This window comes from Pleurodeles waltl, chromosome 12 (genome assembly GCF_031143425.1).
Source record: "Pleurodeles waltl isolate 20211129_DDA chromosome 12, aPleWal1.hap1.20221129, whole genome shotgun sequence".
Classification (NCBI taxonomy): domain Eukaryota; kingdom Metazoa; phylum Chordata; class Amphibia; order Caudata; family Salamandridae; genus Pleurodeles; species Pleurodeles waltl.
In genome coordinates this window covers 625,499,770-625,527,095 of record NC_090451.1, presented here as the reverse complement: position 1 = coordinate 625,527,095, position 27,326 = coordinate 625,499,770, and the positions used below count along the sequence as shown (strand labels likewise).

General features: G+C 42.9%; 1 protein-coding gene across 3 annotated transcripts in view; it reads right to left on the bottom strand.

Moving 5' to 3' along the window:
* The window catches only part of PAQR6 (progestin and adipoQ receptor family member 6), a 233,022-nt gene that overhangs the window by 132,593 nt on the left and 73,103 nt on the right, over window positions 1–27,326 (bottom strand). For 2 of the 3 annotated variants that reach the window (XM_069218002.1, XM_069218003.1), the window contains exon 2: window positions 6,112–6,210. In XM_069218002.1, the coding sequence (XP_069074103.1) occupies window positions 6,112–6,206 (95 nt within the window). In that variant the 5' untranslated portion in view covers window positions 6,207–6,210. Of the gene's footprint in view, window positions 1–6,015; window positions 6,211–27,326 lie in introns of all 3 variants that reach the window. The other variant, XM_069218005.1, reaches the window with a different exon arrangement.

Here is a 27,326-nt window from a genome sequence, read left to right as displayed (position 1 = left end):
GATTTATCAATAAAAATGCAATAAGAGTATTTAAGTAGTTTTAAACACAGAACAACAGTGTCAGCGTGAAAAAGTACCATTGGCTGCGTCACAAAAATAACCCCGCATGGGCGAGTGCGCGTCAAAAGGGGCTTGCGAGGCGTTGATTCCACTCACGAGCGGGACCGTGCGTCGTTTCTCCTTTCGCCGGGTCGGGCGTGTCATTTCTTCTCTCTGCAGGAGAGCGATTCGCCGATCCAGTTAGCACTCTCGGGTCCGGGCAGGCCTTGCGTTGTTTTTCCACGCAGAGCGGTACTGGAGTTGGGAATCCAGCCGCAAGATGATTCGAAAACCCTGCAGCACGGGTTGTAATTTCCCAGCCTCCGTCAGCGATGCTGCGCCTAGTTTCTCCTGCTCCGTGCGTCGATTCTTCGGTCGCATTTCCTGCAAGCGTCGTTTCTCAGCTGCGGAGCCGGAGGCGCTACGTTTCTTCAGCCGCAGATTGGAGTCGCGTCGATCTTTTCCCCGCACGGCATTCTGTGCGTGGATTTCCTTGTCTTTAGGCTGCCAGCTTCTCCTTTCAGGGTCCCAGGAACAGGATGGGCACCACAGGGCAGAGTAGGAGTCTCTCCGGAGACTTCAGATGCTGGCATCGAGAAGTCTTTGCTGTCCCTGAGACTTCAAACAACAGGAGGCAAGCTCTAGATCAAGCTCTTGGGGATGTTTTCTCAAGATGGAAGGCACACAAAGTCCAGTCTTTGCCCTCTTACTCTGGCAGAAGCAGCAACTGCAGGATAGCTCCACAAAACACAGTCACAGGCAGGGCAGCTCTTCTTCCTCAGCTCTTCTCCAGGCAGAGGTTCCTCTCGTTTCCAGAAGGGTTTCTAAAGTCTGTGGTTTTGGGTGCCCTTCTTATACCCAATTTCTCCTTTGAAGTAGGCCTACTTCAAAGTAAAGTCTCTTTTGAATGTGAAATCCTGCCTTGCCCAGGCCAGGCCCCAGACACTCACCAGGGGGTTAGAGACTGCATTGTGTGAGAGCAGGCACAGCCATTTGAGGTGTGAATGACCACTTCTCCCCTCCCTCCTAGCACAGATGGCTCATCGGTATATGCAGGCTACACCCCAGCTCCTTATGTGTCACTGTCTAGTGTGAGGTGCAACCAGCCCAACTGTCAAACTGACCCAGACAGGGAATCCACAAACAGACAGAGTCACAGAAATGGTATAAGCAAGAAAATGCCCACTTTCTAAAAGTGGCATTTTTAAACACACAATCTTAAAATCAACTTTACTAAAAGATGTATTTTTAAATTGTGAGCTCAGAGACTCCAAACTCCACATGTGCATCCGCTCCCAAAGGGAATCTACACTTTAATCAGATTTAAAGGTAGCCCCCATGTTAACCTATGAGAGGGACAGGCCTTGCAACAGTGAAAAACGAATTTAGCAATATTTCACTGTCAGGACATATAAAACACATTACATTACTATATGTCCTACCTTAACCATACACTGCACCCTGCCCTTGGGGCTACCTAGGGCCTACCTTAGGGGTGTCTGACATGTAAGAAAAGGGAAGGTTTAGGCTTAGCAAGTGGGTACACTGGTCAAGTCGAATTTACAGTTAAAACTGCACACACAGACACTGCAATGGCAGGTCTGAGACATGATTACAGAGCTACTTACGTGGGTGGCACAACCAGTGCTGCAGGCCTACTAGTAGCATTTGATTTACAGGCCATGGCACCTCTAGTGAACCTTACTAGGGACTTACTAGTAAATCAAATATGCCAATCATGGATAAACCAATCAACTATACAATTTACACAGAGAGCATATGCACTTTAGCACTGGTTAGCAGTGGTAAAGCGCTCAGAGTTCAAAAGCCAACAGCAACAGGTCAGAAAAAAATAGGAGGCAGGAGGCAAAAAGATTGGGGATGACCCTGCATAAGCAAAAACGTCCAACAGAGTGACCATGTATTATAATAAATAAAATACCCTCTTCATAAATTAAAGGGCTACTGCAATCCACTTCAGAGTTTCATAACCTCTTAAAGCAACTTAGCCTTTAGCCTCATCCTCTATATGGTCGCAGAACTCCTTGGTGATTTGCAATATCCTTATGATGTAGAGCAGGGGTTACTTTATCCTACATATCAATCACATATCTGGGTTCAGGTCAACAGGGATACCAGAATTGCTCTGGCCATTATCAGAGAATATCCCATTCTGTTCCTGGATGAATACAAGAATACAGTTGTCAAACTCTTCATTATCTTAGCAGCCTTGAGGAATTTACTGAATACAACCTGGTTCAAAGGAATCATACACTTGGAAGGTTATGCCTTTTACGCTGACTATTCAACATCTACAAGTGCCGTCGGACAGAGTTCATGGAGCAGTACCAATTGAACAGCAACATCAATCAAATCCACTTTCTTATAAAAGAGGCCCATGATTCATGAAAAAATCTCCAGCTGCCTGAATCATCTGTCCTTTTGAATAAAAAAAATCCAAAATGTCAGAGGCCCATAATCCACTTCACTGCAGCTCCTATGAACTGCCTCTGGTGGAGTTACGGAAGGCCCTTGCAATGATTCACTTAATACTATTGTTTGATTGTTCTTACACAAGGCTACCTACCAATGAAACCCACTGCCTCAGAGGCACCAGACCTAAGTTGACAGACGATGACTCCAACTGTGTTGGCAAAACCATATCAAGCCAGCCTTGAAAATACTTCACGGACACTCAGTTAATGTCAGAATAATATTTAACATTCTCCACACCACACACAAGGCTTACTGTGGCAGAAGACTAGAGTAACTGTGCGGTATTCCTACAAAATACTGAGAAATATATTGTCTAACCAAGATATCATGGGCAAAATATGATAGCTAAAAATATTATGGACCAAAAACACCAACAGTAAGTATATCTTTTTAACTACTTTACAAAAATATATATGTTTCAAGTATATGTACTTTAATATCTTTTTTTTTATAGTTCTCTATTGTGTCGTTTTCTGTTTATTTATTAATGATTATGTTACTGTAAAATATATTTTTACAGGTTGAGTTTATTCAAGATTGGGGGGGAGTAGTGTTTTTTATTTATATATTTTCATTAATATAATTTGTAAATTATGTTACAGCTTTTGATTGTTATTTTGTTGTTTAAATCATTTATATTGTTTTTAAATTATGAATTTCATTTTTATTTTGGGCTGGGGGTTTACTGGAAATTGGGTGGGTACTTTTAAATCTATTTGATATTAATTCATGTTAATTGCTTGCTATTCATGTTGTAGCCTATAACATGCTTTTAGTAGTTCATTACATTTTAAATTTTGTTTTAAAATTTCTGTTTGTATTGTGAGGTTTCTTGAAGGATTGGCAGGATAGTGTTTTTTTAATGTATACATCAGTTAATGCACATTTATTAATACGTTATTTTTTCACGGTAAGTTATGTTTGACATTTTAAATTTAAATTGTATTACATTTTAAATATTGGATTGGGTGGGTAATTTTCAAGTAACTTTTTTTAAACTGAGATTAACTGAATAATGTATCAGTTATGCTAGCTTTTAAATTGGAAATGAATTACTTTTAGTTTTAATTATTTTTAAACTTAAAAATATGATCTTACATTTTTTAAGTTCTTTTTTCAGTCTGCACTGTAGTATAATCTGGGCTTGACTTGTGTGTAAAATTATTTTGTAATTAGCTAAATGTTTAAGTTTGTTAAATCTTAAAGAATAAAAATGTTTATGTTTTGCAAATAATTTTAGGTAACTTTTTAATGTTTTATTGTTTTACTGGAGAGTTTAAGGTATGTTTATTGAAAGTAATGTTCTTACATAATTTGTTATTGCATTTTTTATTTTTGAATATATTATATAAATATATTTAATTTTTAGGAATTTTATTTTAACTATTAGATTTTATTTTGAATTTTCAAATAATATTAACGAGTAATTATTTGGATGTAGTGATTGGGCCCCACCTCAAACATACTAACTTTTCCTAATGTTTCGACTGGAGTTAGGATATTATATTAAATACCCTCATTTCCCCAATGTGCACACTGTCCTTGGTAGGCCATGAAATGCCCTTTCAATCTGTACTCTGTAAGACACTACTCTTTGCCCCTCTTACTTTGCACATACAGGACAAACCCTGCAATTCTCAAGTAGCTGAAATAATCTCCTCATTCTCTATTATCTAAAATAACTCAGTAAAGATTTCTTAACATTTGCCAAATCTTGAATCTGTCTTGACAGATGGATTGTCTACACCTGCACATACATCAACCTTAAGATAGTGATAGGAATAGTATATTTAAAGACTAAACCTATATGGCTTAAACAACTTCTTTCATTAGATCTTGACTCTACAGCACTAAATCTATCAGTGATAGGAAAACTCCAAAGCCATGATTAAAAGACGGTGATCCCTTTTTAAGAGCAAACACTTGTTTGATTATAAGTCAGATGGAAATTGTGTCCAAAGTGCTTGTTTGTCCTTGTGATTTGTGACAGCTACAGCCTATCCACAAATCAAATGAGCAAGCTGTGCAAAATGTTTGTCTGCAAACCCTGGAACGAGGGAAAATCATGTGCAATTTGTAAATAATTTCCTATTCGCAGGTGAATCAGATAATTTACACTTGTATTTAGCACCACAAGTGTGATAGAGCCCCAAGAAGGCTACAATATTTTTTCATCTGCACCACTTTATTTTCAATACAGTTTAAATCTCCACACTTATGTCGTAGTAAAGCAAATCTAGACACATCAACTCCTCCATAAAAAGGCCTGCCAAATCCTGAAACTGTTTTGAAAGCCTGGGGCAGTCTTTGTTATGGCTAAAACTGTGACGCTGCCATGCAACTATAACTACAAAACGTTCATTACGCACTCCTCACCTTGCAAGCAGAAGTTAGATAAATCAACTTTGCTTGCTAAAAATTCTCTAGCTTTTAATTCTTAATACCCAAGCATCCTTAATCAACAGTAAAACTGACACCAGCTTGTTCACTGATTCACTTGATCCAACTCTGTTCAACATCTTTTACAGGAAGTATTATTTCTATACTAATTTATCCCACCTTCTCTGGAAATAAATGACTTCCCACTCTCCATGCTTCCTCAACAAAAATAGGACTGACCTGCTTTTATGTGAGCTAGGATTGACTGGGCAAATGAGACCGAGCCAGACTTTGGGGTCCACAACTGATCCCGACAAAATCGATGTGGCAAATAGGCATGAATATGTGTATAAAGGCCAAAAGAGTGGTATACAAGGGAAGTGGCTTCCCTTTAAAATTTGAGAAGGTTTGAGGTAGCTGGAGAACGTACTGTGTGTTAGATGGAGAAGAACCGACATCATCTTGAAATAGAACATGTATACTTGTTCCCTGTAAATCCACCTATGTGAATCACAAAACAAAAACATTAAAGTAAAGGGACTGAGGTTGATAACGGTATGAACTATGAAACATGGTTTGTTGGGCTCGATGGGGACGTAGCAAATGTTGAATTACACTTGATACAAAGCACAGTAGTGTGTAACAATTGTTTATTTTTTTTAAAGACAATTAATAAGAACAGTTGAAAAACAATGTGAGAACTATGCCTGCACAACCACAATGCATATTTAAATTAGGAATCACTGGTGTATCTTTAGGACAACGCAAATAATGATCAAGACATCGCAAAGGAGGACATACCATAGCCAATGTGTGGATTCGTAATACAGCAGCACAAGATTAGTTCCCATCCTCGTAGGTAAAATATATCTATTTAAACCAGGTTTAAGACAGAAATGCTATATGAGAAGAAAAACTTTGTTTTATTATTTATACCTTATTGAAGGTGAAACTCTTTCCCTACTAGGACCTTTTCTTCTTGGCAAGAAGACAAAATGATATATTTTCACATAATCACATGTTTCCTCTGACTTCATGAAAGTGAGTTCTGGAAATAGGGAGAGGTATTTCTATTTCAGGAAGTGCTGAAAAAACACCTACCTTTTTCTTAATCATGCAGAAGTTCACGGTTGAGAGCTGGGGGCAGGCAAATGGCCTTCTTTTTGCTTATGAGTGAATACAGATAATCACATTTACCCTGAATCCTTGAAAGTCGGCTCACAGTTGTCCAGCTGGAGAAGAGTTGATAGAGAGATCTTGATGTATAATAGGAACAGCAAAAGTAGAAGCATCAGACTACAAAGAAAAAAAAAAACAGACATTGCAGAACAACTCACAAAGTATAGTTTGATTTCCAGGCTTCAAAATGTACTTCTTTCTTATTTACTTTTCACCTGCATTTAGGGGTTTCAAAACAGTCTCGGATCTGCAGTTCCTTCTACTTTTGCCTTGGTGTATGGAGTCTGTTTACCACTGGGGCAGCCCGAAAATAAAAACAAACCGAGAGGACTTGGGTGGCAGCATGACCCTGAACCAAGACATGCTGTGCATTAAAGGAGACTCCAACCTGCCATATGTACAAGGGTATGCTAACCAAAAAATGCTTCCAGAGAAGGCATAATTATGTTTGTCCCACCCGGGTAAAAAGCATTCTGCTTTGCGGACCATAGTTGAACGGTGGTCATGATGCTAACTAGGCAATGTTTTCCTCTGCTTGAGGGATTACCATTGGTTACCTACTTCAGAGAGCACTGACCACTGCTACTTATGTGTCTCACAGTAATGACCCAAAGATAAAAAGGCCTAATAAGGAGACAAGTTAAGGACAGTTGTTACCAATGGGCAGAATACGGATGACGTGGATATTAGAACCCATCCTTAAAAATTCACTGAACACAGGCAACAAAAAGATTTCCAGCTGTTTCGGATTGCTCAATGGTCCTCAAACTGAACATAGAATATATAGGCAAACAACATTAGCTTGTACATGCAATCTACGCATTCTCATTTGCTTGGTTAATAAAACACTAAACCCCAGAAGATATCATGGTTATTCCCATTATCATCATATTTACAGTACATTTCAGTGACATGCCCTTGGCAAGGGTACCTCTGCCTGTGAGCCACATTTCAATTCTGTCCAGGCCCTGACTCCCACTGCACGTAGCTGTCAACCTACAGCATGTCCTGAGGGTGTAGTGTTATCCAGACACCAGAGCAGTAGTCAACCTCCCAAGAATATGCACTTCAAAACTCATTACCAACGTTAATAACCTCAACATAGGAGTGTTCAATTCAAGGACTCCCAGGAAAGACACTGCAGGCAGCTCTGACGCTCCTTAGACACTGAATGGCCACAGGAAATCCGAGACTGGGTCATCATGTACTGCACTGAAGTACCATTAACCAAAATGTTATTTCAGTTTGAGAATTACTTCTTCTAACCAAAAGTCAGGGCTCCAATGAGTTCAACTTTTGCACCCACCCCAGTAAACCTGAATGTTCACAAAGTTGAGTAAAGTAAGATTCTCAATGACAAAAATCTATAACATAATAATATTTCCCAACTGAAGAGGTACATTCGGCACATCCTGCTCACAAGATAAGGCAACAACAGCAGTGTTACAATATTCACACCACTTTCAAATTGTCCGAAAATGTCTGTTCTCCAAATTTTGGGGAATGTTAAGGAGAGGATAAAATTAATACAGAGCAACTACTGTTGTAGGTTCACACACATAACCAAGAGATATAGGAATCCAGGGTGACAGACAAGTTTCCTTGGTCTTTCTTTCTTCTATAGCAGTGCCTATGTAATGTGAAATTTATGATATCCTTATGGGCTATTGGTGTTCCTCACCGCAACATGAATATTACATATCTTTATGAATAGAAATAGGGACAACGTTGAGGCTATGCTTTTGTACCTATACAGAAAACTAAATGTTGGAATGACAACACAAAAAAATCAAACAAATGGTCAAGGAACACAGGAACAGCACAGTCAGCACTGACGGCTGGTCGAGGACGATCCATGCAAAACTATGGCCTATAGGTGGACAAATATCACAAGGAGGGCTGCTGCTCCCACATGAACAGAGACAGATACTTAAACTCAAAACATGAGACATGACTTAATGGCTTAATTGTTGGCTTATTATCGAAGGCAAATGAAGCAGTAAGAACAGCAAGCAATCACCATTAGGTGTTCTTGCAGTTTTAGGACTCATTGAGTAACCTGTGACCACAATGGGAAGCACACAAGGAGGAAATGCTGACAATCAAAATAAATAGGTGAAAATAAGATTGGCACCTAGGACTATTTAAACCATGTCGTGGTCTTTGAGCACTAACAAAGTCTAACCCTGGCTTAAATCGTGGTAAATTATGCATCTCCTTTCTTGATAGACTAAACAAAATATCCAGGCTTTCAATGATTCAATATAAATCTCCAATCACCATAAATGTATGTGCATGTGTGCGACCCAGTTAGCTTAACTACCTGCAGAAGCATATCAACAACAGAGAAGAGAGTAATAAACCTTTATTGTTTTAATGCTGCAGGGCAGAGATATGAATGAAGTCACAAAACATAGCCAGATACAGTTTAGCTTTTAGTGTGTTGTTTATTTCGACCTTCTGCATTCTGGGTGAAATAAAGTACACCGTTACGGCTTATGTACAAGCTTGGAAGCAGCAGTACCAGAGTATGTAATTGGGTTCATAAGTGGGTTAGCAACTAGATAAACAGCTAAATTCTAAAGATTTACTCTCTTGTCGTCCCCAATCTCTTCAAAAGATTTCTCTCTGGAACTTACATTATGCAAGGAAACCAAAGACACCGTGGGATACCTGCAGCTTCAACTAACTCTCCCAGGCAGAATGTGATTGAGGGTGTTTCTCAGAGCTTACATATTGGGCTCTCCTTTGCTCTATTAAGCACATGATTTATTTGTTGTATTAAACACACAAGTTTCAGTGTATGGATTTTAAAGACTCAGAATGGGCAAACTACATTTCAAAAGAAATATTTGAATATCTATTATCTTTAGACAGTCCTAGGTTTTCAACCAATAGCTCCCACAATTTGTTGACCCAGACCTATAACAGAAAATGAGAAATTACAAATCCCAGAATGCACAGAACTGTTGTCTTAAAAAAAAAAAAAAAAAAAAAAAACAGTATTGGTTGGAAGTCACCCTAATGGCATGGGGCTAGTACACAGTCAGATACCATAAAGGGATACTATTTGTTTTCAATTGAAATCTTAATCTTTTTAAACATTACATTATATATATATATATATATATATATATATATGTATATATACACATACATACACACACACACACACACACACACACTTTGTTAAAGTTCACACAAATTAGTTTATTTTAATATATTCTGCTGTGGGGTCATATTTTAAGTCTGTGCTGCCATTTCTTTCTGTGGGTAGTTGTATCTCTTGTTCGTCATGTGTAGTGCTGGACTTATTCCTGGGTCCCCTTTCCCTGTAGTAACTTTACACTCAAAGTTGACTCTATCCCCTGTTTTTTTTGGGGGGGGGGGGGTGGAATCATGCAAGTCTATACTATAGAGTAAATTTACACTCAGAAATGGTCAATATCCACGAGTAGTAAATTTACTACACAGTGTAATAAATAGTACACTTCCGTGTGGATTCACTTGTGTGTAAATCTACCTTTGTGATTAGACCCTTTCTTTATCTGCCAAGATTGGATGGATTGGAAATAGGCGGATTATTAGTATTGTGTACTGCCCACTCTTTGCCATTGCAAGGATTTGGGGGAAGAAAAATAGGCGTCAAATTGATTCTACTTGTTTTTTTTGCTTTTTTGCCCAGTAAAACTGCATGACAAGGCAATCAGAACTTAAGTTATTACAGAAAAGATGGAATATTATAGCAAACCTCAAAAATTCACCAAAGCTGCAGTTTTTATGTGGCAACTATGTAGGGACACTACAGAAAATGGACCAGACAGGAAAGGTAAGACGTTTCTTATCCCACCTGCAGCTGCTGAGAAAAGAGGAGGAAATCAGAAGGCATGTCTTGTCTTAGATGGCACATCAAGCAAATGGCCACAAGCCAAATGATGACAACTTCTGCTTTTTGTGGGTACAGCAAAGGCATTCTTTTCTCTGTTTCATACTCAAAGTGACACAGAGACTGAGATCCGACAAAGGCCCTCACTGTTGACATAATTACTGTCTGCCAAACAAAAAGACTCTATTAACAGGATGGACCAGATCAAGTGTGGCAGTACAACCACTGCCCATTTTGATGAACGAAAGAGCTGTCCAGCATAGAGGGCCCCAGCAGCCATCCTGGCATTCAACGTCCGAAGAAAATTTGTAGAGCACAAAGGTATCAACTACAAAGGAAGGTACAAAAGAGACAGGGCTAGTGGACAGTAGAGTTGGTGGGGAGACCAAGAAGTAGCTACAATGTGCAAATGTATAAATGAATATTGTCAGTGAGACAATGACATGGGCAGGCTTCTCGGCTCTACAGACAGGACCCAATAACTTGCTATGGTATAGTCAAATTTAGAAGATCAGTGGTTGGGGCGCAAACCCACATGGATTCACACTTATATAGAAAAGGAAGCAATAAGGCTGGAAGTTCACATTTTAAGGATTATGGCTTATTATGAGTTTGGCGGGCCGAACGTCAGGCCGCCAGACCAATGGGGAGGAGACAAGTTGGAGGTCTCCCCCCTGGCCTTATTACAATGTTTCCACCAGGCTGACCGGCGGAAACAGTGCAGCGGCATTGGCCTCGGCTCCTCAGGGTGCCGAGGCCAATGCCATCGCACAGAGGGTGCCCCCAGCACCCTCGGAATGCGTACGGTCTGCTTTTGCAGACAGTGCCCATTCCGAGGGTGCTGGGCAGGGGGGCCCCCTCCAGCACTGCCTTTTTGCCAGCCTTTTCATGGCGGGGACCCCACCATGAAAAGGCTGGCAGAAAGGGAAGTCATGATCAGCATTGGCAGGGCTGAACTCTGCACCGTTGTGTCTGGCCACAACTTTGACTGCCTGGCAGTCATGATCTCCTGGCGGTCAGACGACCAAGGTCTTAATCGGCAGTCGTATGTTAATAAAAACCTAGAAATTCACTAAAAAACAAAGGTTACAGGGTGTTGTAGTTAGGTTCAGACTTCACACACACACAAGACCATAGAAATTCAGCATTTATAGTTACCTCACAAAACTATAACTCACGCCTTCACCATGCACTGGTAATTGACCCACATATTACATTAGTCATAACATCTTCTATGACATAATTGATAATATCAATGCAACAATTGCAATAAAGTTATTAAAGAGAAAACTGTGCATGGTGGGGGAGCGAGTTATATTTACCTTAGGGCATTATTTATAGTTACTTGAAATAACTATAACCATTCCACACCGCGCCATGGCCGTGCGCAGCAGGAGTTGGCTGCAAAGCCTGGCCTGCGGTCAGGTCCTGCAACCTGCCCCATGGCTACATGAAGTGCTTCTTTGTTTTGTCGAACTGTGATCATATTCCTGTGCATCAAGAACACGTCTCTAAGCTGTCCATCTTCTTGGAAAAATGAGGGGACGACTTTGCATACCACTAATAGGGTGGGGCCAAAGGGCAGGGCTTCTAAGCCATTTAAAATACTTGTAGTTTTTCAAAGGAATAACACAATTGCTGGTCTCAGCAGTAGGTGACAATAAAGAACCCACTTGTCACAGTCACTATATGAGAGATTGCGATAAAAAAAACAAGGATGCAAACACCTCCATCATGGACTGCAGATACCTTTTCCCAGTGCAAATGATGAGAAAACACACTTGCTTTGCCTTGACCATGCACAGAAAAAAAATTAGGATGATTAGTAATTCACAGAAGTGAGGCTTTAACTTGGGCACCTGCTTTGTTTACATCTCTAAGGGCCATATGTACGAACACATTTTCCCATTGACACAGAATGGGAAAAACCCTTTGCTACATCTGGCCCTAATATAATGTCTGTAAAATGAGCATTGTGCGAGAATGAATCCTACCCTGCATATTTACCTGAGATTAACTGTTTTTTTTCTTTATTTGTCCAGGACGGTGAGGGGCACCTAAAAGTCCTACCCGGTCCCAGCTGGCTCCCTGCGTGAGCCGGCATTGCTTCAACACGCAGGGTGCTGTTGGATACACAATTACCTGTGTGCATGAGCAATACTTTAATCTCTTTCCCAGCCCACATGTCTGCAGGCAGGAAAACAGATGAAAACTCTGCTTCCACCAAGCGGTAGCATTTTGACAGCACCTGCTTGCTGGACGCAGAGTATTTGCTTTCGCTTGGCAGGAGTGGTCACAGCTTCTGCCAAACAAAAGCAAACAGCTATCTCCCGAGGGTGGGCATTGCGGGTGGGTGGTGGTACTCAGGCCCATATATAGCCGGGGGGGAGGGGGCATATGTTTTGTATAATTGAGGCGTAAACCCATCTGAGCCTGGTGACTTGTTAATTTTAAGACTTTTAATCACCATTTTTATTTCTTGCTCAATTAGTACTCCCAGTTCCTGGACATCAGTCAAACTAGGTAATGGTAGTTTTTCTAGATATGGTTCTATATCACCCATCTCACGGCTCTAAGAGTACACGTTTACATATATGGTCTCAAAAGAACTTGCCTTCTCTCTGTAGTGATATGTTAGGCCGTACCATGTGTCTGTCATTCCAGTTTTATCCCTGTTTACTTTTTCCTAAAGGGAGTTGGCTTGGAGTCGGTATGCTCTGTCCTCCTGTTGCATAGACTGCTCGTTTCAGTCTCATCAGTATGTTTTCAGTGTTACTGATTTGCATCACTGAGTTGGCCTCTGATGGCACTCAACTGAGATCTGATCTGATCTGGCCGCTGTTTGCTTATGGTTCTCCTCATCGATCTTCAACTAAGCCTCTAGTTTCTGTGCCAGAAGCCCCCCTCTCCCTCTTTGCAGCTGTGGTCGAGGCGATTAATTTCCCTCTTAGCAGTGCTTCAAATGGGTCCGTCAACATCTTGTCTAATTTCCAGTCAATTTACTCTAGCTTATACAATGTATTTATCCAGTCTCCAGGTTCTGTCCCTATTAACCTGTGCCATGGCCCTCACTGTAATTTTAAGTGTGGATTGGTCAGACACTGAAATATGGAGCAGCGTTTCTTAATCTGTGGTCCGGGATGTGGTACGAGATCCCCTGGGCGCCTACTCGAAGGGTCTGTGACTGCTAAGAAAATTAACAGATTAATAAAGTGTATATGAATAAAGAATCAAAATATGAAGAAAAACATTTCAAACACTGTAGACTAAAATGTTAGTTATTATCCTCAGATTGATTTGTGGGAGCAGCACAGGTGTATCAAACAGAATGTACTATGGGCACTGATTAGCCTCAGTTAAATTTAGAAAAGTTCCAACCATTCCATTGAAATAAAAAAAAAAAAATGTTTTTGTGAACTAAATAAAATATTTAATCATTTGTGTATTTGTTTAATGAATGCTTTATCCACTATTTTTGGGTAGTGTTTTGTGGTTCAAATCACTGAAATTTCTATCACTGGATTACAATATTTATTCAGTGGTGGTACCAGAGTAGCAATTATGAGTTAGCTGCGCGGTCCACAGCAGTCAAAAGGTTAGGTACAGTGTAGAGATGTTCGTCAACTCTGACATGATCCACCTGTGAAAACAATCATATCTATTCAGGAATAGGAGTAGTGCACTTTCAAATAAAAGGAGTAGTCCCCTCCTCTGGTTGTGGGTTCCCTGCCACACTTTCACCAACCCAAACTCCTGCAGTATCTCCTTCACCTCCAGTGAAATCACCCTTGAGGATCACCATCCTCAACTATCCTGTCTTGATCAACCTACATACTGTGGTAAAGTCCACAATTACCCCCATGGTCCCTACAACTAAATCTTTCACCTTCAATATCCTCTTTAAACGGAAATCTTGGTCTTGACTAGGAGTAAAGTGACTAACCTCCAACATTGTGTCTCCTCCCACCTGACATTTGACCACCTAATAATGTCTTGGTTAGAACTATAGGAAAGGATTTGGAAATACGAGGACCACCCTGCATGTCTTGGTACATGCAATGCGTGGATCTGTTTGGTATATATGTAGGATTTTAAACATGTTGAATCCCCTGCCTTGAGATGGGTTTCTTGGAGGGCAATGATTGGTGATGAATGATATCAGACCCTCGAGTGTTTGAAAAAGCATGCACTATCTTTCTCCTATTAGGGGTATTAAGCCCCTTTTGCATTTAAAGGCAGGGCCTGGAACGTTTTTAAAAAATCTGTTTATCAGTAATATACGTGAAAATCGGCTCCTACGCAAATGTCGGATCGATAAGACTGTGCTAGTCGCTTGTACCTGGAAAAAATATCTCGAAATGAGTTACAGCAAACACTAAAACATAACTAATTTCCATGTGATTATCATTTGCCAACTGGACTTCAGCACATTTGGCTTAACTCTGTTTCCCCATAACATTACCACCCAGTACCAAGGACTTCTCTCCTTGATGATCTGTTTCCCTGCCATCTGACCTTTGGGTTGCATCAATGATTTGTTAGCCGAAGAGTCCTCTGATGAGTCTAGGTCTCATTCACCATTGTGTTCATGTGGGAAGCCCAACACTTTGAATCCCTCTTAAACAACCTGAACATTGTGCATTTACGAATACAATCAGAATGCTACTCCACAAGAGAAATTCCATATAAATCTGATGTTTCTTTTAATCAGTACATCCATCAATCGTTTCAAGGCTTTGTGTTTTTTTGAATATCGAATGAACTAGGTCCTGCAACAGAATCAACCCATCCAGCAGTAGTTCTTACTTCTTAGGATATAATGAGAGTTTGACAACAGTGTCTTGTGGTTTCTCCATGTTATTTCCTTGGTCCCACTCGTGGGCTCCCTCAATAGCCACTGATGTATCTTTTTTCTGTGTATTTGCCTAGGATTACTTGTATTATCGACTCAGGCTGAAGTGAAGGGGTCTGATGTTAAAGAAAATAATGTGGCAACAGACATTGCAATTTTACCTATTTATTATTTATTTTCCACCATGACAACTGCAGACACTCCATCAGGACAACCACCGGATAATCCAACGCAGGAGCTGGACCATAAGGGCTAGACGGGGTGCGAGGTCAGGTGACAATATTTCTTTTCACTATCTTCTGCGCAATGGTGTTACTGGACCTGGGCAACGCAGAGGGAAGATAGCAAAGGACAGCAAATGAACAATCACTGCATGACTTCATTATAAAGCCAAAGCCAAACAGTGATTGGCCATCTTCTATAAACCTAACCTGAGCCTCTCACCCCCTTCCTGCCTCATGTTCAGCGCAAGACTAGAGGCCTACCCATGGCTCATGAACCAATCAAGATGCTACTACCTTTATGTTTGAAACAACATGAGAGCAGCGCCAGGATTGGCTAAGGTAGGCAGGCAAGCTAGGGCAGGCACACACAGTGCTCTTTTTGAGCTGCAGCCGTGATCCTCCCTCCGCGTGGCTCACTAATTGCAGTTAGGAAGAGGCACTCTCTCAAGTATGCATGTCGATCTGGACGGTGAAAGGCACCCGTCCAACCAGACATGCACATTTCACTGCAATGAATGACCTGTGTGAGCCTCCAAAGCTCCACCCTGCCCTAACTCAGGAAGTTAAGGAACCCACGAGACTGTAATAAAGCACCGCCACTGCACGGCCAAAATATATATATATATTTTTTACATTTAATGCAGGGGCTAGTAATAAGGGGCGCTACGTCCTTACACCCCCATAAAGGAAAAGCCTCTGCATTGTCTTGTGGTCTTTGTCCATAGCTGACCGTCTAACCATTGCTCTGTGTGGCATTTAGTTTAGGAGTAATTAGCCACAGTTGTAGTTCTCTCAGATAAAGACCCTCACACTAGAGTTTCGTACTGTTCACATTTTTAAAGCAGGAGGGTGTCTTACGACTTGGCTTTTCCTTGGCGGCAGGGGGTGGGGTGTTTAATTCCAGCTTCAAAGACAACAAGTCATTAGTCGACTACCTCCAGTTCAAAACGGAGGTCACTCTAAGCAGTGCAGGTGGTACAAGTACCCATGTATCTCTTTAGTCCCACAAAGTTGAGGGGCCTGGTCAATGTACCAAAATATTTTAGAGTTTGTCAGTACACACATTGAACAATTGCAATAATTCTAGCACTTTTTAGAATTTAATCGTCACTGCCCTGTGTGAACCCATAATGAAGGTGGAATCTCTTGTACAATGCCGCCTCATGTAGCCATACCGAGGGCGGTATCGTTGCCTGCCCCAATTAATCAACATGATTAGGAAATGCTTTCATTCATTATTGTGTCTTGGCCGCCACCTGCCTCCTTCACTTGTATCATCAGTCTTGTGGTAGGCACTTTTTTGCAGTTCTTCTCATGAACTACCACATCATCCCTGTCAGAGCACTGCTGCCGAGCCCCGTGTCCCTCAGGGCAATGCAGTTTGAACACCCTTCACAGCAGGTGCCTTCAGAGGCTGCGCTCCACTCCATTTCAGGCTGTGTAGGTCAGAGCTGCGGTGTGCCAAAGCATCTCCCAAGCCACCTCGACACCTCACCAGAAATAAAAAGGTCCACTCACCATCAAACCGGGGCAGCAAACATCGCCCTCCCCTGGCCATATTTTAATGTGCCCAATCAGGGCAAACCACCTCCTCTGCTTCCACACTGCTCCACTGAGCATTACGCCTGCTGCCGCCTTGCCTTTCAGTTTCCAGAAGGATCGGTGGTCTCTATGGTCATTTGGTGTTCAAAGGGTGCCCATAGAGCCAGCAAAGTATTATTTATGTTCGAAATCCACTAAGAGAAGGGAGTCTCTTCTCATGCTGTGCCAGGCCTAAAAAAGTGCTTGGATTGTCATTTTTTTAACCCAACTAAGACCAAGAAGGAAATTGTCCATTCTATGATGTCCACATTGTTTGCAAGTGCTGCAACCAAGAGTTATCTGCTTGTGTGTTCCATCCTCTAAGACAGTGGTTCCCAACCTTTTCACTTCTGTGGACCCCCATTTTATCAATACTGGAGCCCGGGGACCCCCACTGAATCATTATTGGAACCGGGGGACCCCCGCTGAGTCAATACTGATAGCTGGGACCTAATATTATTACATTTTTTAAGCAGCCGCGGACCCCCTGATGAGGCTTCGCGGACCCCCAGGGGTCCCCGGCCCACAGGTTGGGAACCACTGCTCTAGGAGGAAGGAAGGAAATTGCAGTCATTTTGAGATTAACTTTCTTGAAGAAAAGCATTGTTCAAATGTTCAGACTGATAATAGAGGAGTCAAACATAAGCAGAACCCTCCTCACTCAATCCAACTACACGCCTAGAAAAGGTATATAAAGTATAGGTGAAGGGGTGATTTGGAACACACAGATTTGTAGCTGGATGGAATGCTGAATCATGAAGTTTGGATTTCAGACGTGAAGCCACAATAAGACATGTAAAGAGGCGGTGCACGGCTTGACATATTGTTTAGGATTTACCCACCTATGCTGTTGGGTGGCTGGTTATAACTTAAGTGAATTTGTCAGACAGGGATGTGTGATAAAATGGTTGAGGTGTATTCCCTAATTTGCATAGATGTTGTTAAGCTGTGCATAATACACATGATTTGTAGACAAAGTGTACAATAATAATTGTATACTAAAATACTAAGCATTGTGTATGCACACTTATTTTTGTGTACCGGACATGGCTCTCTGAATACTACTTGTGCATCAGAGATTCTCTGTCAGTGCTGTCTGACTCCTAACTCTCACATTCGCTAGAGCCTCACTTAGATGGGGCGGAGTGAGAGACTCCTGCCACTTGTCCTTTTCTCTTAAAAGATTGTATATGCCCTTTGGGGCTTAGGAGGTCTACCAGGACTGACCACATTAAACTGGTGCAAACACAACGAACAAATCAGGGTACCAATTACTCCTTGCCCAACACAGGGCAATCAGGATCAGCTGTGTTTGGTCTTCCTACATCTTATACAGAACTCTCAAAAGCAGGATCAGTGGAAATACGTAAAGCAAGTCCGTGCCCTACTGAACCTTAAGCATCCACAGAGGGCCATTCAGAGTGAAGTGTTTGCGAAAGAAAATCTTGGATGCTTTCTGTTCTGTGCCCTGGTGAAGAGATTCACACAATGGCACCCCAATCTAGAGATTATTTCTGTCACTTCAGGATCATTAACTCATCGTCCTCTAAGGACAGGTGATTCAAAGCACCCACTCATGTTGAGGCTGCCTGCACGGTGTGCCACTACAGGGCAAATGCCCTGTTGCTGGATCCACCACCACAGATGAAAGCCACTAAGCACAAAGTCAGGCACTCCACATCACCCTATCTGTGATGTACTGGACAGTCAATGGTACTGTTGTCCAGCAAAACATGAATGTCATTTCCTGTGATTAAAGAGAGAACAGCTTTCAGGGCAAGAAGGACCTCCTGTAGCTCCAACAGTAACATGCAGGCACTGCTGCAACTTGTGTACCACAGTGCCTGTACCAAGATGGCACCCAGATGAGTGACACTGCCAAATACGGAGGCACCTGTGACAATGATAGCCCGCAGTTGGCAAGGACTGATAAGATGACCCACCAAAAAAACTGGATTGATATACCTGGACAGGTCCAGGTGGACAGAATTATTGATGAGCTGAGGGGCTTCCTTGATCCCAAAGTCATTTTCTTCAGGCACAACTGATGGGCTTTCGTCCACCATCTGGCATGTGGCACTAACAGGATGCATCAAGTCAGAGGGCCTACCAAGTTTAGGACTTGCAACCTGGATCAGTGTCTGAGCAGACAACAGAATCATATTTCAAATGTCTGTAATCCTCTGATGATGAGAATAAGCACTCCCAACTGGAGGTGTCCAGTACCACTCCTATGAGGTCAGCCTTTATCTTATGACAAGATGGAGCTTTGATTATGAAGCCTAAGTCATGAGGAAGGGTCTTAGTGTGTTGATGATTTCCCCTAACCAGTACAGAGGGGCTCTGCTATCACTAGACAGTCGCTATTGCACAGAAATACATGGATCTGGCCTCCATAGACAAGCCAGCACCACAGCCATCATTTTGATTATCACTCAGTGCAGTGGTCAGTCCAAACAGCAGAACCATGAACTGATAGTCGTGAGACCTTATGGCGAACTGCAGTTGTCACGGTCTGGGTGGCTAGCATTAGTAGATTTAAATAGGTGTCCTGGAGGTCCAGGGACATCAGATGAATAAGCCACATTAAAGGTCAACAGAACCTGGCTATGGCACAGCATTTTGTACTTGAACACCCAAATTAATTATTTCAAAAGACAAAGGATCACGATGGATCACAGGCATCATTTATCTTGAGGACCAAGAAGGAAAGTGAGAAAAACCGTGTGCCCTATCTTCAGCAAGTAGAATTGTAGGAAATTAACATCTTTTCCATGATCACTCCCCAGATTTCTGCCCTACCTCTTTTGCACCTTCAGAACTCTATGCACCTCACCCCTGTTAACCAGTTCCAATATGGTTGGAACCAGGGGTTCCAATATGGCGATGACGTTAGACACGTACAGTCCCCTTTTTATTTTTGTTGTTTACAAGATCATGTACTTAAACGGTGAGATAAGAAATTGCTTCCGTTTGCGTACTCGCAGCCCCGGACGGTAACACATTTTTCATATACAGGTGAGCGAGGGTTGAACTCCAATTGAAAACGAGAGTTCTTTATATAAAACGGTTTTCCCCAGGGAATACGCTTTCAGTTACTGATCATATTTATGTATTCAGGCTAAAATCAGAGTTCGAAGGGGAATCCCATTTCATATACGGATATCGGGAGGAACAGAGAGGTGAGTGAGGGAGTTACAGAGTGCTATTAATAATATAATTACTTTAAAGAATCATTTATGAATACTTATATTATTATTCAATCTGGTTTGGGACACTTCGCAATTTGTTGGATGGTTGCTCATTACAATAAAAATGACTTTCTTTAAGAACCACAAAATCTAACAGGATGCTAATCTGAACAAAGACTGTATGAATAAACAATATATAAAGAGGAATATGAGAGAGGTAACAATGAAATAAGTTAATTAAGGGAAAGGTGCATTGCATGGATTCTGCATGTACATATATCCATTAAACCCCCATATATGGGGTCACGGGCTCACTTGAGTGTGATATGACACTCAGGTGAGATAATACAAAAAACACAATAAATAGGGTTTGTCTCATATAGTTCAGAAATTGTATGTTAACACTATAAAACTAATATAAATGACTGGTCTCCTCCTAATGTATATTTAAATCACTATAGTTACAGCACAAAACTACATGGTGGCTTTGAAATTTTAAATTCTAATATTATTTTGGACATTACACTTAAAGATTATATGTTATTTACAGCCTATATAAGCCCTGAGGAAGTCGTGGGGCGACACACCCCAGTTGAAACAAGTGTTGGCTTTGGCTGGAGTGATTTACACAAGAAGGAATAAAAAAGATTTTGAGGACTGTATTGGGACTGAATTTTATGTGAATTATTTGAAATACCAGAAGATGTGTGCATAGTTCATTACATTTGTTGTGCAACAGACATGGGGATGAATGGTGGTGAATGTTTTCGAGTTGCTAACTTCTGAGTATGTTGAAAGTGGAAGAACCTGCTCGCTAACATCCTACATCTGTGCTTAATTCCGAATTGAAGATTTGAAGCAAGATTCTTGCAGACCGCACACTATGGGAATGGCCAAAGAATTTTCAATTGGCTTAACAAGGCCAACCAGAAACCAAACTCAAATCTCCCTCTAACAACTCCACGATACCTGGGAACTCAAGTTCTAAAAACTGTTGCACAATAAAGGATAGGCTAAGCCCAAGAGTATCCATGTAAAACATTACACTATGCTCGCTTTAAACTGAAACAGTTCAGTATACCGTATACAGCTTAACTTTTCCCAGCTAAAGACAACCATTTATTTCCTATTGCTAATGCATCTGGTGCTCACTGTAGTGCCCAATCGGTAGCCTTTTCACACATACTGTGGAGCTGTCCCGCAACGAAAACCTTTTGGTTTAACACTGGAGCAACTAGCAGATTTAACAGGACTCCCCACATTAGAGTCTCGGGAAGCCTGCACTCTAGGAATGTTTAAAAGCCTGAAAAAACTCAAGACAGATATGTTTCCTCGATCTAGCATTATTAGTCACTAAACAGACCATTACCATTAAATGGAAATCGGCACAGCCCCCCCCCCTCCCCCACCACCCCCACCCCCATTTGAAACCTGGTACACAGACTTAATGTGCTGAGTGAAAGCCGAAAACACAACTCACCACAGGGAGAAACCTACAGCCCAAGCTAGTGCCCAGAGTGAAACATGTTAAGGATAAACCTTTGTGTATCCACCAAACATGACATCTTTCCCCCTTGATCTGTTTAAACCACCCATTTTAACAAAAGATTAATCCAGGCAAAAAAAAAAACAATGGTCACCCCGCAATTACAGTGGGGAGGCCCATCGCTATATTCCTTCTTTATACACTAGCGCATAGTGGTCCCTCAGACAGAAAGCCCACGATGCTACTAGCACTTGGATTAATGCTTAGTCTCCTACCAACACCTTAATCATTTCTTGAATTTGTCACCAGCTTGGCCAATTTAGACAACGATTTTCCTTCTCTGTCTGTTAATTGCTGCCTGCATTGCACAATTTTTCCAGTGTAAGAAAAAAACCCACAATAAATAGACTACACAGATACATACGAATCTCTTTGAAGTAACCTCAGCATGCTTAGTTTCTCTGCATGGATTGTATACTGCGTATTTCTGTACACAAACTACCTACTAACCTCCTCTTTGTTTTTCAGATGTCTGCACAACATTGACAAAATCCTAATTAAAACTATTTGAAAACTGTACCTTTGGAATCGGACCAGCTAGAAAAGTAATGAAACAACTCAATCAATCAATCAATCAATCAAGTGTTGTTTGTATAGCAAGGCTTGTCACCCAAGTGGGTAGCCAGGCACTTGTTGCAGGTATTTATTCAAAAAGTTAGGGTTTTAGTCACTATCTGAAGGGGGTGGTGCTGAGGTGGAGTCCGTCCCATGCATTGGCCGCGAGGTGGGAGAAGGAGCATCTACTGGAGCAGGAGTGGCGTGTGTGTGGTATCTTTGCGAGGGCGATGTGTGCCGAGCGGAGGTTCCTGGCCAGTTGGTGGAGGTAAAGGCGATGGTTGAGGAAGGCGGGTCCTTGTTTAACCTCTTAAATGAGGGCGTCGGCCACTGGCCGACGCCCACACACCCTCCCTGGTGCGGGTCACGACCAGTGGCCGACACCAGGAAGGGCATTAATAAATCCTCGGGTGCGTCACTCCCCTTTCTTACGAGGCCTTCCTGAAAGTGTTTCCTGGCCCCCGGTCGCAGCTGTGCTGCGATCGGGGGCCAGGAAACACTTTCAGGTTTCCTGGCTCCCCCGATCGCAGCACAGCTGCGATCGGGTGGGTCAGGAAACATTTTGAAAAGGCCTCGTAAGAAAGGGGAGACTCTCCCCTTTCTTACGAGGCCTTCTGAAACTGTTTCTGGCCCCCGATATCGGGGGCCAGAAACAGTTTCAGAAGGCCTCGTAAGAAAGGGGAGAGTCTCCCCTTTCTTATGAGGCCTTCTGAAACAGTTTCCTGGCCCCCGATCGCAGCACAGCTGCGATCGGGGGCCAGGAAACCCCACTAGACACCAGGGATTTCACTTTTGGGGGGCAGCCCCCCCCCGGAAAACGGGCCGCCCCCCCCCCCGGCATAATTTTCCTAAAAAAATAAAAAGGTAGGTGCCCCCTGGGGAGGGGGGGGGGGCGCAATTGCGCCCCCCCCCCCCCCAGGGGATTTTTTTTTTTTTCAAAAAAATTTTTTTTTTTTTTTTAAAATGAAATGACAGGGGGTCGCCCGTGGGCAGGGTGACCCCCTGTGGGGGCAATTTTTTTTTTAGATGTTGTAGGGTTTCCCTGGGGGCCATTTTGGCCCCCAAGGAAACCATACAACAACTAAAAAAAAATATATGTATATATCTATATATATATATCTATGTAGATAGATATATCTAGGTACATGGATATATCTATAGATATATCTATGTAGATATATATTTATATATATATATATAGGTAGATCTGTATCAAAGAGATTTATAAAGCGCGCTACTCACCTGTGAGGGTCTCAAGGCGCTGGGGGGGGGGGGGAATGGGGGGGAGGGAAAGGGGCTAGGAGGTTCACTGTTCAAAAAGCCAGGTTTTGAGGCCCTTCCTGAAAAGAAGTAGGTTTTGGGTCTTGCGAATGTGGGTTGTGAGTGCGTTCCATGTTTTGGGTGCAATGTAGGAGAAGGATCTGCCCCCGGTGGTGGTGTGTTTGATGCGGGGGTCAGAGGCGAGAGAGAGGTCAGCTGAACGGACGTTTCGTGTGGGGGTGTGGAAGGTGACTCTCGTTGAGGTAGGCAGGGCCTGTGTTGTGGAGTGATTTGTGTGTGAGGATGAGGATCTTGAAGGTGATCCTTTTGTCAATGGGGAGCCAGTGGAGGGATTTGAGGTGTGGAGAGATGTGTTCGTGTCGGTGGAGGTCGAGGATGAGTTGTGCTGCTGAGTTCTGGATGCGTGTAGTTTGCACTTGAGTTTTAGAGTGGTGCCGGCGTAGAGGGCGTTTCTGTAATCAAGCCTGCTGCTGATGAGTGCGTGAGTGACAGTTTTTCTGGTCTCTGTGGGGATCCATTTTAATGTTTTTCAGTAAACGGAGTTTCTTGAAGCATGAGGAGGTAAGAGCGTTGATTTGTTGGGTCATAGAGAGGGAGGAGTCTAGGATGATGCTGAGGTTGCGTGCGTAGTTGGCGGGGGTGGGTGCAGGGCCTAGCGTGGTGGGCCACCATGGGGGGTCCCAGGTTTTTTTGGTGAGGGCCAAAGAGGATTATTTCGGTTTTGCTTGAGTTGAGTTTCAGGTGGTTGGCTGTCATATATACATCACTTTTGTCAATATGTGTGTGGTTTCCCTGGGGGGAAAAGGGTCCGACTTGTCTAGTGGCAGTTTTAGTGCCATAAAGAAGCGCAGAAGGTTTATATGCCTACTGCAAAGAGCACATCTGTATTTTATGTAAATAGCTGAGTACATTAGTAAAGTCTATGGAGAGATGAAGGGCACTTTTGCTGGGTGGTAATGAGGGAATCCGAGGAGGAGGGAGTGGGAGCACCAATAATGATTGTTGGACTGGGCGCAGGAGGTGCTAAAGACTGTGACGAATGGTATGTGACAAGGTGTTTTTTGAGTGTCTTGAAAGTACGTGCTGATTGAGGGAAGAAGCGCAGGTAAGGTGGCCTCTACTGTTGCACGTATCTCACACACACCATCGATTTTGTGACTGTCTACGTAGGCTAGTGTTTTAGAGCAACAGTTTAGCCAATAGCAGAGATGGCATCTTGATGGATGACTGCTGCCTGCACTCGGGTTATAGAGGACCGCTCTGACATAGGATCAGAGACTGAGACATCAGATACTGAGACAGCATCTGAGGGATAGGACAATGGTGCAGACTCTGGGAGTGATTTTTCAGTCAGAGGAGTCCCATTCGAAAACTCCTCTTCCAGTACATTATGAGGGAGGTGATGAGGACAGTCCTGCTGTCCCTTCGCAAGCTGTTCGTGCAACTGGGTAATAGTGGGTTAGGCCAACCCAGAGAGCAGGTGAATGCGGCGGCAAGCAGAGAGAGAGTGCTCTCTTGGGAGCTCACCAATTTAGTTCAGCCCCAAATTCCACCACCCAAATCATATTGTGGAGACATCAAAATTGTCTATGGCAAAACAAACTGGTTTTGTAAGGCAGGCACCTGTGTTTTTGGTCCTGGATTCGGCGGCCATATAGAGAAACACACTAAACCCAAACATTTCTGGAAACTAGACATTCGGGGGAGTCCACAGAGGTGTGACTTGTGTGGATTCCCCAAAGTTTTCTTACCCAGAATACCCTGCAAAGCTGAAATGTTGAGAAAAAACTCTATTTTTCTCGCATTTCTGTCACACAAACTACAGGAATATGCTGGGATCCACAACATTCCTACCACCCAGTGACTCCTCACCTGTCCTGATAAAAACACTACCCCACTTGAGTGCCTACACCTAGTGCCTGTGTCAGGAATGGATCACCCCAGGGTCAACAGCTGCCTCACGTAAGGACCAACATTGACCGTTGTGTGATCTATTCCTGTCGCAGGCACCAGGCCTAACCACACAAGTGAGGTATCATATTTATCGGGAGACTTGGGGGAACGCTGGGTGGAAGGAAATTTGTGGCTCCCCTCAGATTCCAGAACTTTCTGTCACCGAAATGTGTGGAAAACGTGGTATTTTAGCCACATTTTGAGGTTTGCAAAGGATTCTGGGTAACCGAACCTGGTCCGAGCCCCACAAGTCACCTCATCTTGGATTCCCCTGGGTTTCTAGTTTACAAAAATGTGCTGGTTTGCTAGGTTTCCCCAGGTGCCGGCTGAGCTAGAGGCCAAAATCCACAGGTAGGCACTGTTTTCTATGAAAAAATGTGATGTGTCCACGTTCTGTTTTGGGGCATTTCCTGTCGCGGGCGCTAGGCCTACCCACACAAGTGAGGTATCATTTTTATCGGGAGACTTAGGGGAACGCCGGGTGGAAGGAAATTTGTGGCTCCTCTCAGATTCCAGAACTTTCTGTCACCGAAATGTGAGGAAAACTTGTTTTTTTGGCCACTTTTTGAGGTTTGCAAAGGATTCTGGGTAACAGAACCTGGTCCGGGCCCCGCAAGTCACCCCTCCTTGTATTGCCCTAGGTCTCTAGTTTTCAGAAATGCACAGGTTTGGTAGGTTTCCCTAGGTGCCGGCTGAGCTAGAGGCCAAAATCTACAGGTAGGCACTTCTCAAAAAACACCTCTGTTTTCTTCCAAAAATTTTGATGTGTCCACGTTGCGCTTTGGGGCGTTTCCTGTCGCGGGCTCTAGGCCTACCCACACAAGTGAGGTATCATTTTTATCGAGAGACTTGGGGGAACGCCGGGTGGAAGGAAATTTGTGGCTCCTCTCAGATTCCAGAACTTTCTGTCACCGAAATCTGAGGAAAACTTGTTTTTTTAGCCACTTTTTGAGGTTTGCAAAGGATTCTGGGTAACAGAACCTGGTCCGAGCCCCGCGAGTCACCCCTCCTTGGATTGCCCTAGGTCTCTAGTTTTCAGAAATGCACAGGTTTGGTAGGTTTCCCTAGGTGCCGGCTGAGCTAGAGGCCAAAATCTACAGGTAGGCACTTCTCAAAAAACACCTCTGTTTTCTTCCAAAAATGTTGATGTGTCCACGTTGCGCTTTGGGGCGTTTCCTGTCGCGGGCGCTAGGCCTACCCACACAAGTGAGGTATCATTTTTATCGGGAGACTTGGGGGAACGCCGGGTGGAAGGAAATTTGTGGCTCCTCTCAGATTCCAGAACTTTCTGTCACCGAAATGTGAGGAAAACTTGTTTTTTTAGCCACTTTTTGAGGTTTGCAAAGGATTGTGGGTAACAGAACCTGGTCCGAGCCCCGCAAGTCACCCCTCCTTGTATTGCCCTAGGTCTCTAGTTTTCAGAAATGCACAGGTTTGGTAGGTTTCCCTAGGTGCCGGCTGAGCTAGAGGCCAAAATCTACAGGTAGGCACTTCTCAAAAAACACCTCTGTTTTCTTCCAAAAATTTTGATGTGTCCACGTTGCGCTTTGGGGCGTTTCCTGTCGCGGGCTCTAGGCCTACCCACACAAGTGAGGTATCATTTTTATCGGGAGACTTGGGGGAACGCCGGGTGGAAGGAAATTTGTGGCTCCTCTCAGATTCCAGAACTTTCTGTCACCGAAATCTGAGGAAAACTTGTTTTTTTAGCCACTTTTTGAGGTTTGCAAAGGATTCTGGGTTACAGAACCTGGTCCGAGCCCCGCAAGTCACCCCTCCTTGGATTCCCCTAGGTCTCTAGTTTTCAGAAATGCACAGGTTTGGTAGGTTTCCCTATGTGCCGGCTGAGCTAGAGGCCAAAATCTACAGGTAGGCACTTTGGAAAAAACAGCTGTGTTTTCTATAAAAAAAATAGGATGTGTCCATGTTGTGTTTTGGGGCATTTCCTGTCGCGGGCACTAGGCCTACCCACACAAGTGAGGTATCATTTTTATCGGGAGACTTGGGGGAACACAGAATAGCAAAACAAGTGTTATTGCCCCTTATCTTTCTCTACATTTTTTCCTTCCAAATATAAGAGAGTGTGTAAAAAAGACGTCTATTTGAGAAATGCCCTGCAATTCACATGCTAGTATGGGCACCTCGGAATTCAGCGATGTGCAAATAA